The sequence below is a fragment of the Capra hircus genome, chromosome 7 (genome assembly GCF_001704415.2).
Source record: "Capra hircus breed San Clemente chromosome 7, ASM170441v1, whole genome shotgun sequence".
Classification (NCBI taxonomy): Eukaryota; Metazoa; Chordata; class Mammalia; order Artiodactyla; family Bovidae; genus Capra; species Capra hircus.
Genome location: NC_030814.1, coordinates 46,766,941 through 46,784,955, shown reverse-complemented (window position 1 = coordinate 46,784,955; position 18,015 = coordinate 46,766,941). Strand labels below are relative to the sequence as shown.

The 18,015-nt window shown below is 41.2% G+C and overlaps 1 protein-coding gene across 1 annotated transcript; it reads right to left on the bottom strand.

The window, feature by feature from the left end:
• On the bottom strand, positions 480 to 17,477 carry NMUR2 (neuromedin U receptor 2). The gene is made up of 4 exons (XM_005683202.3): positions 16,659 to 17,477; positions 6,904 to 6,988; positions 4,617 to 4,742; positions 480 to 1,599 (listed from the first exon to the last, which is right to left on the bottom strand). Exons 1-4 carry the CDS (start codon positions 17,373 to 17,375, stop codon positions 1,304 to 1,306), a joined length of 1,224 nt encoding a protein of 407 aa, XP_005683259.1. The 5' UTR covers positions 17,376 to 17,477; the 3' UTR covers positions 480 to 1,303.

Below are 18,015 nucleotides of genomic sequence, written 5' to 3'. Positions count from 1 at the left end.
GAATCTTGGTCTTTGAGCTCTTTACCGTGGTTTCCTGTGGAGCCATTTCTTGGCTTAGTACGTTGGAATGTGAGGTCAACTTATTTACTACATATTTATTGTAATTGATATATTGTCAGGACTCCAGCAACAGCAAAAAGGAACACAAGATGCTTAATGTCTTTGACAAATTTACATTCCAGTAAAGCAAGAATATAAATCATGGAAATACAAAGCAGGCTGAAGGAAAAGCTTAAGATACATAAACTGATAGAAAAGTCAGATTTTACTCCTATTTGAATAAATCAAGCAAGGCTTCATGGAAGAGGCACCACAATGAGCTAGATATTGAAGAATGGGTAGGATCACATCTGATGAAGATTGGAGGTATAGAGAGCATTCTGTAAGCAAACAAATTACACAGCAAGCAATTGAACTTGAGTAGAAATGTATAGTAGTTGTGACGATGCAATGGCGGCCACTCTAGGAGTGATGAGGGCTATAGAGGCAATGAAGGGTTGAGTAGGAAAAGCCGTGAGTTTGAGACCAGTAGCTATCACTTGACCTGTTCTTTTTATGAGACAGTAGACATACATCTATTTATGACACAAGTTAATAGAAATCCAGGCCTAGACCAAGTGATGAAAACAAGCAAGTAGTGTAGGTTGACTCTTTGGACCTTCCACCATAATCTCCTTCTTCCCATTCTTCTCCAAGGGGAACTTGTATCTGATTTCATCCCTGGTGAGGAATGACGGATAATGACTTGGGGATCATTGATAGAATGGTGGGAATAATAATTCTGAAGAGCATTCTTATGTTATCAGGACTCTTTAAGTCAAAGGCTTCAGGACTCCAAGGAATCACATTGTGATTGAACAGTAGGAAGCAGGGTAGACAGATTGCTGTGGAAGAACTGGCATGGGCCCCTCAAATTACATTAACAGCATTTCCATGTCTCCCTTTGTGGCTCATAGGGACCACTGGTTGTAAGCATGACAGCCTGACTCAGTGTGAATAGCAAGACAAATCATTCCCAATTATGAGAATGACTCAACGTATAGGTGCTGTGACTTGTTAGTCATGCTCTTTTCATGAACTGTGAAGGACATGAAGCAGTTAAGACAGTGGAAAGCTAACTAAAAATCAAGAGGTTTTGGGTTTTAAATCAAGATTTAAGTAGCAATTTTCACATTCTTTGGGGAAAAACTTGAATTGGATATGTAAGTTCCAAGAGTCATTTTACCTCCTTAATATCCTATAAGAAGGCATAAATTATGGGACATCACCCTACCCCTCCAGAGTACAGAACCACACAGGGATGTCAACTCTTTGAGAGTTCCTTTCTGGGTGCCTGTCCAGTACAGAGGGCTGCGGGAAGGTGCGAGCTGAGGACAGACAGCTGACAAGGGAACTGGGAACCTGCATCCTCAGTCAGCTCCACAAGGTGACATTCTGTCAGGAAGATGTTCCGCTGCACAGATGGCCCCGGTGAGTGGTTATGGGAGTGCTGCTGTTGGCAGGAAGGAGGGATCACGGTCCGGAATGCTGCTTGGAAGCGGTGAGAGAGGAGGTTGTAAATAATGGGGTTGACTGCTGAGCTCAGGTAGAAGAAGACACCTGGAATGCAGAGGATTAAGAGACAGACTGAGGAAAAACTGAGGGGGAGGCACCACACGGAGAAGCATAAATATTTAATAAAGGTCTCACGTCTCTTTGATTGCCTCTTTTGGAAGTGATAATATATACAAGACTCTAATTGAGAATACAAAATATTCTGAACAGATCTACCACCTGTGTACTTTAGTAACCAAACCTAGAGAGATTAAAGAGTCTTGGAAAAATTGAAGCTGGCATGGGATCTCTCTGAGATGTTCAGCAATTTCCTTTGATCCCCACTTGTTTAATTAAAGAACATGTTCCCATAACATTAACGTGAGATGCTTAAGTATCAGAGGAAAGAGATGTTTTTATCTTATGCTTCAATCTATCATTTGAAACTGCAAATAATGGAGGAATAGTAAATCAGTCAAGGCATAATCTCTGTTAAGACTCCTTATGATGCCAAACAGCTCTTCAAAGAAGCATTCCCCAGTGTCCTTTTCCTGCCAATTCCTTCCCCTTGATGGCTCTTCCCACCTTATTTCCAACCCTAATGAATTCTTGTATTGTTTTCCATTTGTTTTCTCCACCAGATGCCTTACACACTGCCATTTTCTTGGTTGATACACACGTTTCATTTATTACCATGTCCCATTTTATTTCATTTTATTGACCAACCTAGGTAGCATATTCAAAAGCAGAGACATTACTTTGCCAACAAAGGTCCATCTAGTCAAGGCTATGGTTTTTCCAGCGGTCATGTATGGATGTGAAAGTTGGACTGTGAAGAAAGCTGAGTGCCAAAGAATTGATGCTTTTGAACTGTGGTGTTGGAGAAGACTCTTGAGAGTCCCTTGGACTGCAAGGAGATCCAACCAGTCCATTCTAAAGGAGATCAGTCCTGGGTGTTCATTGGAAGGACTGATGCTAAGCTGAAACTCCAGTACTTTGGCCACCTCATGTGAAGAGTTGACTCATTGGAAAAGACTCTGATGCTGGGAGGGATTGGGGGCAGGAAGATAAGGGGACGACAGAGGATGAGATGGCTGGATGGCATCACCGACTCGATGGACACGAGTTTGGGTGAACTCCAGGAGTTGGTGATGGGCAGGGAGGCCTGGCGTGCTGCGACTCATGGGGTTGCAAAGAGTCGGACATGACTGAGCGACTGAACTGAACTGAGGAAAAGAACATACTAGGTGTCAAGATGAGCAAAGGCCCTGAGGCAGGACCAAGAAGACTGTGCTACACAGTGGGTCTTTATTAGTTATCTATTATATATATAGAGTATGTGTATATTATTTAAACACTTCCATTTCTCAGACAAACCACAAAGATCAGAGCTATAAACACTTTTGAGATATTGTCCGGAATAATAAATAGTTTAACACAGAAGAAGGTCCTAATGTCCAGGTATAAGCTGTACACAAGCCCTGCTGAATAAAAAGAAAAAAAAATGGTGATATAAAACAGATAATATATATGGTATTCAGTATACATATGAATGTTATTGCTCTGTGCATATCTGGACTTTAATTTTTACAAATTTCTCTTATCTTTCCTCCATAATAATGTCTTGGTCTTTGATAAAGAGCTTGTGGAACTAGCCAGTGACAAGCAGACGTAGAGGGATAAAAGCGGTCTGAACGAAAGGCTAACAGTTACACTAACTGAGAACGAAAGACTTGGAGGGCCATCCTTTGCTCCATTTGAGAGGAACCCTGAACTTGAAGTTAGGTGACTCAAGCCTGAATCTTAAGTTTACTATTTGCCCATTATCTTTCGACAAGTCATTTCTTTGTAGAACTGTTTCTTTAACAATAAAATGTTGATGATAATGTTTACTTTACAAATTTGTGATAGTCATAGAAAGATATACTGTAGTTTAAAAAGTTCTCTAATAGCTATTATTTTATTGGCTTCTCACCGTCAGCCTGTGGGCTTTCCAGGTGGCGCTAGTGGTTAAGAACCCACCTGTCAATGCAGGAAATGTGAGAGATGCAGTTCCATCCCTAGATCAGGAAGATCCCCTGGAGTAGGAAATGCCAACCCACTCTGGTTTTCTTACCTGGAAGATTCCATGGACAGAGGAGCCTGAAAGGCTACAGTCCATGGGGTTGCAAAGAGTCAGACATGACTGAAGTGAGTTAGCATGCATCAGCCTGTGGTGTGTAGAGAACAGGCATTATTGCCATATTATAGTTGAGGAAACTTGGGAAAGAAGGAATCCATGTTTTGCTTATAGCTAAGAATATTAAGGGTCAGTTCAGTTCAGTTCAGTCGCTCAGTCGTGTCCGACTCTCTGCGACCCCATGAATCGCAGCACGCCAGGCCTCCCTGTTCATCACCAACTCCCGGAGTTCACTCAGACTCACGTCCATCGAGTCAGTGATGCCATCCAGCCATCTCATCCTCGGTCGTCCCCTTCTCCTCCTGCCCTCAATCCCTCCCAGCATCAGAGTCTTTTCCAATGAGTCACTCAAGGGTACTGAGATGCAAATCCAGGCCCTCTGATTCAGCAACCTTTCCACCACTCTCCACCATAGTCTATGATGTCCTTAATGACCAGCATTAAAGTGGCCTAAAAGCAGAACTTGATGCTCCATGAATGTCCTCTGGCTGGCTTTCAGGAGGATGTAACACTTGATGAAGACAATACCGGATTTCAGGGACATGGGTGTTTAATAAAAAGAACCAATTAACTCCCATGGCCATTGGCAGAAAAACCAAAGCAATCATTTCTTAGACCATTTTCTTGCTGTGATCATCATGTTTCGAGTTGAGGGTTTTCATAAAGTGTCTAAAGTAGTAATATGGTATATTTATTTTGAGCCAGTTACCTATTTAATCAATATTTAATACCTAATAATATTTAAATACAATAAAAATCAAATGTCTTCATTATATGTATATATGCATGGCAAATCTCCATGATAAATTGGTATATACAGATAGAACCTACTTGCTGTAAGCAAGATGAAAAAGCTGCAACTACCTGAACACTTGTGATGCACCCAAAGGATCTACACTTTTACCTGACACCACATGGATGAGATTGAACACAGCAGCCAGGGGTTCAGTCCACTCCTCCACAAAGCTGAAGAATAGCCGATCAATGTGGAATGGGGCCCAGCAGATAGCAAACACTAAGACCAAGACAACTGGAAAAGGAGGATGAAGGGGAGAGTAGAAGGCAGTCAAAGCAAGAAGAGGTATACAACTCCCTCTGAGTTCCTGCTAGCATTTACCCTTCATCTTTGTTAAGTTATACTTCCTAAAGGTCACTAGATCCTACAGAACTTCTACACAGAATATGTAAACATAAGAATGAATTTTATAGGATTGAGAATCAGTTTCCCAAATGGTTGTACAAGATTTCTTATATAATGTAAGTTTCCTTTAAGGTATTAAAATAGTATTGAATGTATTCAAAGTTCTGAAAACATTCTACTGTGGAACATAAATTATTGCCAGTAGACTGTTGTAACCACATAAACTGGATATATAAGTAAAATGACTGTGCTCCAGCAAGTCCGTGTTCTTTGAAGTTATAGATTAATAAACTATGAAGTGCAGTATGAATTTATATTGTTATTCTAGAAAAAATAGAACATTTATAATTTTAATCGTTTAAAATTCTGCAAGAAGTCAGGGAGAAGGGAAAGATTGAACAACCATGATCATACTATAAGCATCTCTGGACTGGAATGGGGATGTGTCTATTATAAATTACTAGGGCACAGAATTCCTTCCAGTTGCTTTATGTTTGTTTTTACTTTTTATTTTTAAATCATTATAGATTCACAGGAAGTTGTATCTTCTAGTTTCTTATTTTCAGTTCCCCAGTCAGAGATTGGTGCTACCAGAGTTTCTCTATAGGGCATTTAATCTGCATGAATATAAATATGTATGTTTTTTCTTCTCTCCTGGAGTTGTAAAATACTTTTCCTTCCTTTTCTTTTGAGATCTAGTTCAAAATAATCTTGTAGGAGCTAAAGGAGAGATAGAGATGTAGAGGAAGCAAGATTAGCTATGCATTGATAACTTTTAAAGCTGGATGATGGGTACTTTGGTGTTCACTTTACAGTTCTCTGAACTCATGAGCACATTTATGTGTTTCATAGTAAACAGTACATATGTTTCCCGTTGGCACTAAACATACTCAGAGTAAGTTGTCTGCCTGCTTTATGTGGTTTCAGGACTGTTTGGAAGATTCTTCTGAATTTACCCTTGAATAAAATGTCCCTAATCTGCTTACTACTGTCTACAATTTCCTCTAGTTAAAAATTATAATTCCTGTTAAAATTAAACCCTCTGCTTGCAAAAGGCAAAGGGTTCACAGTGTATTTTATCATTGTAACTTTAATGTGAGTACACTTCAAGTCTCTTAGTGAAAGATTATGTTCAAAAAGGAAGGGAAAGAAATACTGAAGGGACTAGACTGCTTGGTAGAGAAGGTCAGGTGCTAACAGGTGGTAAAAAATTTCCAAGAAGATGATTAGTAGAGCTGAAAGACATATTTTAGTGACCTCACAGGTTTTGTTGTTGTTGTTCAAATATATCACATAGTTGCAGTGAATGTTTCATATGCATATTATCCTGGAAGATTTGTTTTTCTTCTAAACCTCACATTTTGAGTTGGAAAGTATATCACAAAATTCCTTTCTCTAACTGATCAATATCTTGTTAGACTAGTGCAGGATCTTGTATTTTTATAACATTCTTTTGGGAGAGTGTGGATCAATGCCTGGACTTTGTTTTAAAATCTTATCTATATAAAAGAGTGTACTGTTTATATAAAATCATGCAATGTCATAGGAGGAATGACTGCTTAGAATATTCTTAACTAGCTGTTCTTATTCTGGAAATAAAAGATTTCATGAAGTCCAAGCTTGGTATCAGAGGGTTTTTTGATCCCCTGAAATGGACTATTAAACATTTGATGGATGCTCATTTATTTATTTTCTGAATGGAAAATTCACTGTTTCCATAATACTTTTAAAGAAACTCATAATAAAAAATAGGTTAAGAACCACCTGCTCATTTTAAAAGGGAAAACAGATACTTGAAGACTCTGAGAGTGGATATGATTTACCAAAAACTGAACTGAGTGTATTATAATGGATACAGTTTAGTTTGTTGTTCTGAGGTCTTTGAAACAGAACAAAATAGGCAGGCCCTAGATGCTTGAGGAAGCCATGGAAGAACAGGATGTGATATTTTGCTTGAAGAGAATTTTGATCTGATACCAGCAATACTTAATTATACCAAATATAACTGCTTTCCCTTAACAAACAAACAATTACAAAATAGAGGACTCACACAGCATTTTAGTGACTGATTTTCTCGATGGTCTTTGAATATTTGCAGTCACTTTATCTGCCTCAAGGTGTTGGTCTTTCTTCAGCTGCAAGGGAAACGCAAAGAGATATAAAGAAAGGGAAACAGTTTTTCCTCCTATTAAGATCTAAGAAGTGTGAGTCTAACACTCATTTTGCAAGTTTAAAAAAAAAATACACTAAGAGAAATGTAAAGTGAAAGTGAAAGTCACTCAGTCATGTCTGACTCTTTACAACCCCATGGACTGTAGCCTGCCAGGCTTCTTTGTCCAAGGAATTCTCTAGGCCAAAATACTGTAGTGGGTAGCCTATTCCTTCTCCAAGGGATCTTCCCATCCAGGGATGGAACCCAGGTCTCCTGCATTGCAGGTGGATTCTTTACTGTCTGACTCACCAGGGCAGCCCAAGAATACTGGAGTGGGCAGCCTATCCCTTCCTTCTCTAGAGGATCTTCCTGACCGAGAAATTGAATTGAGGTCTCCTGCATTGCAGGTGGATTCTTTACCAGCTGAGCTACCAGGGAAGCCCCAGAGAAATGTAAGAATTAGCTAAATGTTTAGCAATAAGTTGGAGGTGGAATTGGACTCAAGTCACCTAACTCAACTGTATAGATGGGGCCAAGTTACAGGCAACCATTTGTCCTATAGGCTTCTCTGGTGGCTCAGGTGGTAAAGAATCTGCCTGCAATGCAGATGACCTGGGTTTAATCCCTGGGTCGGGAAGATCCCCTGGAGAAGAGGCTGGTAACCCACTCCAGTATTCTTACCTGGAGAATTATATGGACAGAGAAGCCTGGTGGACCGCAGTCCATGGGATCTTTAAGAGCGGGCACGACTGAGTGACTAACACTTTCACTTTCATTTAACCTATGCTATTCTGTAAAACCGTTGTTTTGTAGCTTATTAATAGACATTCCATGAAAAAAAATTCCTAAAGTTAAAAAGTTAGGCTTTTCCATTCATTCATTCATTTATTATATAATTATTAGACATCTATTAGAATGAAATCCCTCTGCTATGAGATGGATAGGCAGTAGAAAACAGAGACGGGTATTATTTCTGCTTCATGATCTTTATAGTCTTTATTGTGGATCTTCTTTGAGCCTCAAAATGCTAATGGGTATAACTCATTCAAGGGAGACAGTGTATCATCTTTCCTCCACCTCCACCTTCATCATCCCACATCTCCTGTCCTCTCAGGGGATAGTGCTTCTTAGACTAAACAATACCCTTCCCAACCCTTTTCAGTGGAATACCTGGTACCATCTTGAGAAGCACAATTTGGAAAACTCTGTTTTACAAATACTATCCATAAAGGTTCATATGTTTCTGAGTTTAGATGTTAAAATAACTTCTCCTTACTGGCAGATACGGTGATCTGTAAAGTAGCATCTGATAATTTCAAATATTAACATTTCCTGTACATACAGCCTCTCTCACCCAGTTAAGTGCCACCTACCCCTGGGAGACTTTTGTGGCAAGTGTAGACCATTATCACCTTCTTCTTCTGAACTTCAATAGCACCGAAGGTTTACATCATTCATCTAGTTGTGAATTTTTTTTTCTCTTTATGTATTTCAAGTTTGTGGGGATGTTCAGCCAGATAAAAGAAGCTTTAAGGACTCATAATAAACTACTATCAAATATCTAGAAGATAGTATAGCGCTTACTCTCCCTTCTCCTGCCTGATTTTCCTTTAGGGAATTTATTCATTCTCCAGTTCACAGTCATTCATTTGGATCTGAATGATCCCATCTCCAGATACACATTTGTTTTTGCTGTTGTTGTTTAGTTGCTCAGTCATGTTAGACTCTTTTGTGACCCCATAGACTGTAGCCTGCCAGGCTCCTCTGTCCGTGGGATTTCCCAGCAAGAATACTGAATTGGGTGACCATTTCTCCAGGGATAGAACCCATGTCTCCTGTATTGGTAGACAGGTTCTTTACCGCTGAGCCACCAGGGAAATCCCAGAACTACGTTTAGTCCCTATACGATTTAGCTGTCCTCCTTCAGTCAGAGTGGTTGGATGAATGAAACCAGTGAGATTTCAGATACTTCCTTCTACTTTTAGGAATGAAAGTTTCATTCCTCTTTTATTGGAACTGCCAGGGAGAGTTGTTTGCTTGTTTGTTTTTTTCCTCCTCACCATGAGCGATGTGCTTGGAGCCACCAATGGGCTGTTATGCAGATTTCGAGGTTGAAACCAACACCACAGACAGAAGAGCAAAGAAACAGAAATAAAGCGAGATCCTTGCTGTCACTGTGTGTCTTACTAGATTAATCTTCCCTAAGAGCCAGCTCTCCCTCTAGATGTTTCGGGTCTATGCTCCATCTTGTATTTAGTCAGATTGACTTGGAGTTTCCTCTTCTCAGTGTGGAAAGTCCTGACAAACTGAGGGAGGCCATCAGTGGGAGGAAAATTCAACCTGTTTTATAACCTGTGTAGATTACGATCAATTGATTGAGTTATAAGGAGACATTTCAGTTCCAGCTAGGAAAAAATTAGTGTGGTCTGTGCAACAATGGAACAGACTTAGACTTCTTTAAGAATCAGTGATCTTCCTGGGCTAGATGGTGTTTTTACAAAATATTTTAGAGAAGGTATTTAAAATTAAATGGGACTTGGAAGAAAGGATCATTAAAAGTTGCCTCCAAAGTTCAACAAATCAATATCCTGTCTTCCTAAAAGACCGATATGCTCCTTGAAGTCAGGTAGCTCTCCATGCTGCACTGCCCTGAAGTATCTGTGTGGATGATTAATAAACCTGGCCATCTTGAATACACTGGTGTTCTCTACATATTCCTGTGTCTTCAGAAAGTAGGGGACTAAGGTTCCATGAGATTTGACCCTTTGCAGTCATCTACACGGAGAAGGCAATGGCACCCCACTCCAGTACTCTTGCCTGGCAAATCCCATGGACAGAGGAGCCTGGAAGGCTTCAGTCCATGGGGTCGCTAGGACTCAGACATGACTGAGCGACTTCACTTTCACTTTTCACTTTCATGCATTGGAGAAGGAAATGGCAACCCACTCCAGTGTTCTTGCCTGGAGAATCCCAGGGACGGGGGAGCCTGGTGGGCTGCCGTCTCTGGGGTCGCACAGAGTCTGACACGACTGAAGCTACTTAGCGGCAGTCATCTAGAACTTGGAAAGAAATAGAGGGAATTAGAAAAGGCAGAGGAACCAGAGATCAAATTGCCAACATCAGCTGGATCATGGAAAAAGCAAGAGAGTTCCAGAAAAACATCTATCTCTGCTTTATTGACTATGACAAAGCCTTTGACTGTGTGGATCACAATAAACTGTGGAAAATTCTGAAAGAGATGGGAATACCAGACCACCTGACCTGCCTCTTGAGAAACCTATATGCAGGTCAGGAAGCAACAGTTAGAACTGGACATGGAGCAACAGACTGGTTCCAAATAGGAAAAGGAGTACGTCAAGGCTGTACATTGTCACCCTGCTTATTTAACTTCTGTGCAGAATACATCATGAGAAACACTGGGCTGGAAGAAGCACAAGCTGGAATCAAGATTGCTGGGAGAAATATCAATAACCTTAGATATGCAGATGACACCACCCTTATGGCAGAAAGTGAAGAGGAACTAAAGAGGCTCTTGATGAAAGTGAAAGAGGAGGGTGAAAGAGCTGGATTAAAGCTCAACATTCACAAAATGAAGATCATGGCATCCGGTCCCATCACTTCATGGGAAATAGATGGGGAAACAGTGGAAACAGTGGCTGACTTTATTTTTCTGGGATCCAAAATCACTGCAGATGGTGATTGCAGCCATGAAATTAAAAGACGCTTACTCCTTGGAAGAAAAGTTATGACCAACCTAGATAGCATATTCAAAAGCAGAGACATTACTTTGCCAACAAAGGTCCGTCTAGTCAAGGCTATGGTTTTTCCAGTGGTCATGTATGGATGTGAGAGTTGGACTGTGAAGAAAGCTGAGTGCTGAAGAATTGATGCTTTTGAACTGTGGTGTTGGAGAAGACTCTTGAGAGTCCCTTGGCCTGCAAGGAGGTCCAACCAGTCCATTCTAAAGGAGATCAGTCCTGGGTGTTCATTGAAAGGACTGATGCTAAAGCTGAAACTCCAATACTTTGGCCACCTGATGCAAAGAGTTGACTCATTGGAAAAGACTCTGATGCTGGGAATGGTTGAGGGCAGGAGGAGAAGGGGATGACAGAGGATGAGATGGCTGGATGGCATCACCGACTTGATGGACATGAGTTTGGGTGAACTCCAGGAGTTGGAGATGGACAAGGAGGCCTGGTGTGCTGCAATACATGGGGTCGCAAAGAGTCGGACATGACTGAGCAACTGAACTGAACTAATTGTGAAATTATTAGAAATAAATGAGAAGGATCTAAAGATGTTAAGATGTTATTTATATAAGAATAAGGGCTTCCCAGGAATATCAGAGTAAAAGAAAACAATGCAGGTAGAGTTCTTAACTCACTGGCTGGCACATGATAGTCAGTAAATTATATATTTTGATTCTAGGAGTTCCCTGGTGGCCTCATGGTTAGGATTCTTGGGGTTTTACTGCTGTGGCCAGGGTTCAATCCCTGGTCAGGGAACTGAGATCCTGCAAGCCATGTGATGTGGCCCAAAGAAAAACAAAAGTCATATATTGTGATTCTGATTATTGTCCTGAGTTTCCTCAAAAGGCATAATAAATTTTCATGAAATATTTATTTATAGCTGTGGGCCCACTCATCTGTATTATGGAGTCCCTTCTAGAAATTCTTCTCATGGTACCACTCACCCACAAGCTGTACTTGTGTTGACACAAATAAGGATCAAGATACACTGAGAAGAGAAACACTTGTGCTTAAGGTTAGAGCAATAAATCAAACTAATCTTTCTAACTCACCTTCAATTAAATCTACTAAAGTTTCTGATTATTTCATACCATTGAAAACATTTGTCCTTATTACAAGATAGTTATTCCATTATTTGATTCCAGTCTATAATCAAGAGCAATGAAAGATTATTAAGATCTATTAGTCACTTCTCTGGGTGCATTCAACATTAGAAATTTTTCTACTCCAGGGAACAGTTTCCTTAAATCAAACAGCTGGCAAATGGCTCACACAATCCTTTTAGGAACAGGCTTCTTTTTCAGTGTAGTTTGCACTGAAAAGAAAATTCATGTGTGTATTAATCATTACTTACATTTTGGCTTTCTTAGGTTACAGTGACACAACTATTCAACTAGAAGAAGAGTAAGAAACAGAATATTTATGTGTTACATGGTTTCAACAGAATTTGAAGGGGTTAACATAGCAGAATAGAATCCAAACAATTTGTTTAGCCAATATTAAATGCTGCATTATTTCTTTTTTAATAAAATAAAAATAATAAAATTATTTATTTTAATTGGAGGTTAATTACTTTACAATATTGTATTGGTTTTGCCATACATCAACATGAATCCGCCGCAGGTATACACATGTTCACCATCCTGAACCCCCTCCCCTCTTCCCTCTCCGTACCATCCCTCTGGGTCATCCCAGGGCACCAGCCCCAAGCATCCAGTATCATGCATCAAACCTGGACTGGCGATTTGTTTCTTACATGATAGTATACATGTTTCAATGCCATTCTCCCAAATCATCCCACCCTCTCCCTCTCCCACAGAGTCCAAAAGACTGTTCTGTACATCTGTGTCTCTTTTGCTGTCTCGCATACAGGGTTATTGTTACCATCTTTCTAAATTCCATATATATGTGTTAGTATACTGTATTGGTGTTTTTCTTTCTGGCTTACTTCACTCTGTATAATCGGCTCCAGTTTCATCCACCTCATTAGAACTGATTCAAATGTATTCTTTTTAATGGCTGAGTAATACTCCATTGTGTCTATGTACCACAGCTTTCTTATCCATTCATCTGCTGATGGGCATCTAGGTTGCTTCCATGTCCTGGCTATTATAAACAATGCTGCGATGAACATTGGGGTACCTGTGTCTCTTTCAATTCTGGTTTCCTCGGTGTGTATGCCCAGCAGTGGGATTGCTGGGTCATAAGGTAGTTCTGTTTACAGTTTTTTAAGGAATCTCCACACTGTTCTCCATAGTGGCTGTACTAGTTTGCATTGCCACCAACAGTGTAAGAGGGTTCCTTTTTCTCCACACCCTCTCCTAAATGCTGCATTATTTCTTGTTGAATAATTTCATTTCCCTTCAGATGTTTAACAAAGTATATATTTACCTATTGATTATTCCCACCCAACCCTAAACATTTATTTTAAAAGTGAGGTTACAAAAAGAGGAGAGGAAAATTGTCATCACTCTGTAGGAAGTTCAGAAGTCTTGCTGCTCCACTCCTTTTAGCTATGTATGATAAAAGGTGAAGGGAGACATGGGGTTGATTATCAATCAGATAATCCCGATCAGTTGTTTATATTGATTAAAATCATTTTACCAGTGATTCATTTATATAGTTTGTGAGTTCATTTATATAACCTTAAGTCGCTCAGTTGTGTCCGACTCTTTGCGACCCCATGGACTGTAGCCTACCAGGCTCTTCTGTCCATGGGATTTTCCAGGCAAGAGTACCGGAGTGGGGTGCCATTTCCTTCTCCAGGAGATCTTCCAGACCCAGGGATTGAACCCGGGTCTCCTGCATTATAGGCAGACACTTTACCATCTGAGCCACCAGGGAAGTCCAACTTTAGAATACCAAGTTATAATTATAGCTTTTGTGTAAGTATCTCCACAATCTGAACAAAATCTGTTAATTAAAAAAAAAACAAACCAACAGTCAAATTCTGTTTGCCCTCGCTGAATTCTGCTCCTATTCGTAATACATCGTCTTCAGTTCAAGCATTAATGTTGCATGCAGGAGATGGGGAGGGACTTGCCCTGGGATTGGCTATTTTCCATCTCCATCATGTTAGAACCATAGAGAGCAGCTCATTGGAGACTTGAGTCCTGGAATGATGAAGAATCTCTGAGTGGTCAATTTTGAGCCCTCATATGGCTCCCTTCCTTCTCTTTTGCTCCTGGGATTTCATCAGTCTTGGTTTTCTGCCTTCTGAAGGCATTTGTCCAGATTCAGTCATATCTTTAGATTTGCCATGAGAATCAGTACTCATCAGAGTTGAACAAATCTCTTTAAAATCTTTCAGATCAAAAAAGCCCTCTGAGAGAACATTTCCACATCTCCTATTTTGAAGGTAGAGAAGGTGAAGTCCAACAATAAAGGAAATAATTTTGGCTCATTCATTCATTCACTGATCTTACAGTCTAGTTGGAAAGGAAGTTAAGGAACCCACAAATATAGAATTATAAATTGTGATAAATGCAATGATGGGAAATCGCTAGGAATCATGAGCATCTACAGGGGAACCAGGCAGTTATGGAATCAGGGAGAACTTCCCGGAGTAAGTGTGAATAAAGTATGACTTAAAGGATAAGTGAGAGTTAGAAAGGCAAAAAGGATTGTGGCGGTGGGCAGTAGGGATGTTTCCGGGCCAAAAAAAAAAAAAAAAAAAAAAAAACAGCAAAAGGTGCAAAGGTCTTGAGATCAATGCCACAGATTAGGGTCTACTTTTGACCCCCAGTCTAGAAATCTTTAAATTCCTATAGAAGAGACATTCTAAGCAGATAGTTCCTTTCCAGTGTCCCCTGGGTAACACCTCATCCTTCCTGAGAATAGGATGCTGTAAGTTGCACTGTATACACAAAGCAGACTGGGGTGGTTTCTCAGCTGTTATCTATCACCTAGCTCCTGATAACCAGGGAGCAGTAGACTCATGACATCACAACAAAGCGACACTTCAAGTAATTGTTTGGAAAGGGAAACATGCGCTTCCTATTCAGAGTTAGATAGTTCCTCCAATTTAACCTGAGACAAGTGATTGTTCACTGTTAGTAGAGATTGTATTGGTACATTTGGGGTGGATATTTCTCATAGGGCTCATGGAATCATGCAGAAGTCCTTTCCCCACAGTGCGATGCACAGGGCTTGATAAAGACATGGTGACTGTGAGCTAGTCTGGTTTGACACATGTCTCTGGAATTACAGAGGCCAGTCCACCAGGAGGAGACTGGCAAAGTTCTCTGCCTGATTAGATTTACTCCTGTGTACTGAAAAATCTGTTCTTCCACCTTAGACTTTGCCATTCACTTTAGGCACAGTATTCATTCGAAAGGACCACCTGCGGGACACTCATTTTTGACATACAACTTTCTCAGAGATGCACTGAGATGGGAGTATATTAATTACCACATAATACATGGTACCAGAGCCATCTTACAACATAGGATGTGAATGCGATGCCTGTTTTGTTTTCCTTTCATTTGTAACTCACATTGCTCCCACTCAAAGATTTCCTTTTCCTTTTCTTAAGGAACCATAGACTGTTAGAGTGATCAGGAGTGCTAATACATAAGATCTGATGTAAACTTCTCATTTTATAAATACAAAATCTAATTCCAGGAGAGAATTGTGTGACATTACCTAAAGGCATCTTATATGTGAGCTTCATAACTTGGAGTCTAAATGGTCTCATGACTATTTCCTACATAACTACCTCCTTAAATGGGTATAAAACTGTCATGTTTAGTTTTCCTCTCTGTGATTTTTGATGCAGAATATACCAGGAAAAGAATCATACAGACTCACTTCTCCTTTCATTAAAAACAAGACAACAGTTTCAGATAATTTAGATCCAGAAAAAAAGAAAAAAAAAGAAATAAGTTTTCATCATGAGCACATGAAGGTAAACCCTAATTATAAAATGTTGCAAACTAAGTAATAATATTCTATTAATTCCAGCTATATCTTATTCACACTGTCTTCTAATCTATTTTAGGCACTCTGTTTACCTCTTTGTCCTTCAAACTCCACTTGTCCGGTTGATTTCACTCAGGCCATATTTTTGTATTTTAATCTGATATTTCTACGAAAGGATCAAAGCAACCACCACAAGGAAGTGTCTGACTTTAAAACTGTATATCTGTCTTGGAGTATAAACTACATTGCTGCTGCTAAGTCACTTCAGTCATGTCCGACTCTGTGAGACCCCATAGACAGCAGCCCACCAGGCTCCCCCGTCCCTGGGATTCTCCAGGCAAGAACACTGGAGTGGGTTGCCATTTCCTTCTCCAATGCATGGAAGTGAAAAGTGAAAGCAAAGTCGCTCAGTCAGGCTCCTGCGTCCATAGGATTTTCCAGGCAAGAGTACTGAAGTGGGGTGCCATTGCCTTCTCCGATAAACTACACAGGGATAGTTTATTTTATATTCAGACCAAGTTGGTGCAGAGAAAAATTTCAATGCAGGCAAAGCAGGTGAGGACAGGAAAGAGACCACAGGGTATGAAACAGTCTCTCCAGGGGTGGCTGCCTTGTGCTATTTAAAATGGAGCTCTATCCCAGACCTACTAAATCAGACTTCTCTGTAGGAAGGGACTCACACATCAGTTTCCATAGTAAAGTTTCAAGGTGGTTTGTAGGAATACCTAGGTTTGAGAACCACAGTTACAGAGGGAAGAATGATGAAAAGTGAGTTAAGGAACATGATTTATAGCTGTGGTTACTGTCTGTCCAACTGAAAGCCAGTCTGTTAGCTTCTGACTTTCCCCTCTGAGTTCACCCTGTTTTTCTCTAAGGTTCCTTCCAGTTCTGAATTTCTCCAGTTCTAAGTGTTTCTCTGAACTTTGAGTCAGAGAAAAAAGAAGGAACGCCACCTTAAGGACTGCAGCCAGTTCGGATACTCACCTTGAGCCCCATGAGGTAGTAGAGGACACTGATGACCGTCATGGGGAGGATGTAGAAGAGGAAGGAGGTGACCTGGATAATGAAATTATAGATCCACATGGGCTTGATGACGGTACAGGTGGCAGAGCCTGGGATGAAGGACCCGTTGGGGAAGTAGTGGAGCTTGATGCCGTGGATGCTGGTGTTGGGCACAGAAAAGAGAACAGAGAGGCCCCAGACGATGCCGAGGATGCGGAGGGCCCTGCGCCGGGTGCTCTTCAGTTTGGCCCGGAACGGGTGGAGGACGGCCACGTAGCGCTCCACGCTGACCGTGGTGACGCTGAGGATGGAGGCGAAGCACACGGTCTCGAAGAGGGCCGTCTTGAAGTAGCAGCCCACCGGCCCAAACAGGAAGGGGTAGTTGCGCCACATCTCATAGACTTCCAGGGGCATCCCGAGAAGCAGGACTAGGAGGTCGGAGACAGCCAAGCTGAAGAGGTAGTAATTGGTGGGGGTCTTCATCGTCTGGTGTCGAAGAATCACCAGGCACACCAGGAGATTGCCAACGACCCCCACCACAAAAATCAGAGCATACACCACAGTCACCGGGAGGAAGAGGTGGCTGCGACGAGGCCCACAGAGCAAAGCTAGGTAGTCGTCTGTGTTGTTCAGGTATTCCTTGAAGGGATCTTCCAGGTCCTGTTGGTAGATCCAGGAAACATTCTCATGTTTTTCCATAACTGCTATTAAAATGCAAGACCTGAGCCTCCTCTGGAATAAGCCTCTTTCCCAAGCTGAGCCAGAAAAGAAAAAGAAAGCAGGCAGGAAAGCACAGGCTTGGGGAAGGAGGCCCGGAGAGGGCTAGTGCTTCAGAAACTGCTCAGACCTCGGATCCCTTTTGAAGAGCCCCCGAGACAGAAGCCCCGCCCCTTCGCGGACTGTGGGCCAATGCACTTGTCAGACGTTCAGTGAGAGGACAGCTGGGTGGGGCGCGCTGGTTTCCTGAGCAGGGAGCAGGAGAGGAGGGGAGACGTTTCTCTGAATTGGAAGGAGCTGGGAACGCAGAACTGTCACAAACGGTGGCACTAGATTAGGTAAGGTGTGGGCACTCAGAGCAGTGCATTCTGCAAAGTTGTGGGAATCTGGGTGGAAATACAAATTGAGGTTGCAACGTTGTGCGTAGAAAAGTACAAATCTCCGTTGATCCTCGTCACCTGTACAGCATAACAAAAATGGGAGATCAATAGATTTTTCAAGTATCTTGTTCCATTGAAAATTCAGGGCTCCTGGGGCAAAGTGTGATCAGTATGCCTTTTTGGCTTTGATTGCCTCCATGATAGAATCCAACACCTGCTCATCACCTAGCCCTGCCTGCTTT